Raw genomic sequence first — 1,525 nt, 5'->3', positions numbered from 1 at the left:
AGTAGGACTGTGTAGGTGTGAGTGTGTGTCTCCTCTCATCCAAACACTCAATTAAATAAGAGGAATCCAAACTGGGATGTCAACATAGCAATCCTGCTGAATTTCTCTGTTGTTTCATGTTTGGTTGTGAACAACAAACTAATTAGATCAGTCATAAAGTTAGCCAGTGGCATGAAGGTGTGGTTGGTCACACCCACACTGAGGGCGTATAAAAGGCCCTCTGCAGGGAGAACTCTCCACACTCAAGTGACACTTCTACTCTCCTTCTCCACCCGAGAACAACCTCAACAACCAACAGCATGTGTGGCTACTACGGAAACTACTATGGCGGCCTGGGCTGTGGAAGCTACGGCTATGGAGGCCTGGGCTGTGGCTATGGCTCCTGCTATGGGTCTGGCTTCCGCAGGCTGGGCTGTGGCTACGGCTGTGGCTACGGCTATGGCGCCCGCTCTCTCTGTGGAAGTGGCTACGGCTATGGCGTCCGCTCTCTCTGTGGAAGTGGCTACGGCTATGGCGCCCGCTCTCTCTGTGGAAGTGGCTACGGCTATGGCGTCCGCTCTCTCTGTGGAAGTGGCTACGGATGCGGCTATGGCTCTGGCGTTGGCTACTACTATTGAGGACGCTGTAGAAGACTCTCATCCTCTACACCTGGATACCAGGATTCGCCAGCTCTGAAGTCCTCATGTTCTGTGCCTTTCCCCTGGATGATAATTAGGCTGCATCATGGGAGTTTAGTGTGGTTTATTGTGGACCTACCATCTAACCTATACATTTCCCAGAACTTACCTCATTAAGTGGATAAAGTGAAATTTGCCTGTGACTCAACAGTTCTTCTTTCATTAGAATGATGATATCATAGTAATTTGATGCTTTCATCCTGGAGCTTGTTTGTTTTTTGATCTAATAAAATTAATCAATCCAAAGAGCAATCCTGGTTTTCAAGTCAGTTATTTGACATTCAATATTACCTACACACTTTTCTTGGGCTGAATTCCATTCTGTGTGATTGTGTAACTGAGGGGCTGAACACTGACAGTTGGTGGGAGGCATTTGTAAGCTGACTACTAGAGGCCATTCTCAGCTTTAGGAGGCTGCCTGTAGTTCCTTACATGTTTGCTTGTCTATTCAGAGCCCAGAATGGTGGGAAAACACTCCAGTAAGATGGGCACTATGGTGGTGGTGGTTTAGTCGCTAAATCCTGTCCGACTCTTGAGACCCCATGAACCCTCTGTTCATGGGATTCTCCAAGCAAAAATACTGGAGTGGGTTGCCATTTCCTTCTCCAGGGGATCTTCCTGACCCAGGAGTTGAACCCAGGTCTCCTGCACTGCAGGCAGATTCTTTACCAGCTGAAGTATGAGGAAAGCCCAAGATGGGCACTATAATCCCATACAATTTTATGTAACATAATCACATAAACAATCAAATGTTTCATCACTTTTTCTGTATAATATTAGTTAGAAGTAATTCACATATCTTGTCTATACTCAAGAGGAGGGCATCACACCAGGCCATTGACATCAAG

The 1,525-nt window shown here is 46.7% G+C and overlaps 1 protein-coding gene across 1 annotated transcript; it reads left to right on the top strand.

Annotated features, from left to right (window-relative positions):
* Positions 1-299: 299 nt before the first annotated feature.
* On the top strand, positions 300-617 carry LOC133049956 (keratin-associated protein 6-1-like). The gene has a single exon (XM_061134039.1). The coding sequence runs from the start codon at positions 300-302 to the stop codon at positions 615-617; it is 318 nt and encodes a 105-aa protein (XP_060990022.1).
* Positions 618-1,525: the final 908 nt, after the last annotated feature.

This window comes from Dama dama, chromosome 31, assembly GCF_033118175.1.
Source record: "Dama dama isolate Ldn47 chromosome 31, ASM3311817v1, whole genome shotgun sequence".
Taxonomy (NCBI): domain Eukaryota; kingdom Metazoa; phylum Chordata; class Mammalia; order Artiodactyla; family Cervidae; genus Dama; species Dama dama.
The sequence above is the reverse complement of the archived record's forward strand: the minus strand, read 5'-3'. Positions and strand labels throughout refer to the sequence as shown.

Excerpts from the sequence above, each read along its gene's own strand:
- LOC133049956 (XM_061134039.1), top strand. The coding sequence starts at position 300 with ATGTGTGGCTACTACGGAAACTACTATGGCGGCCTGGGCTGTGGAAGC.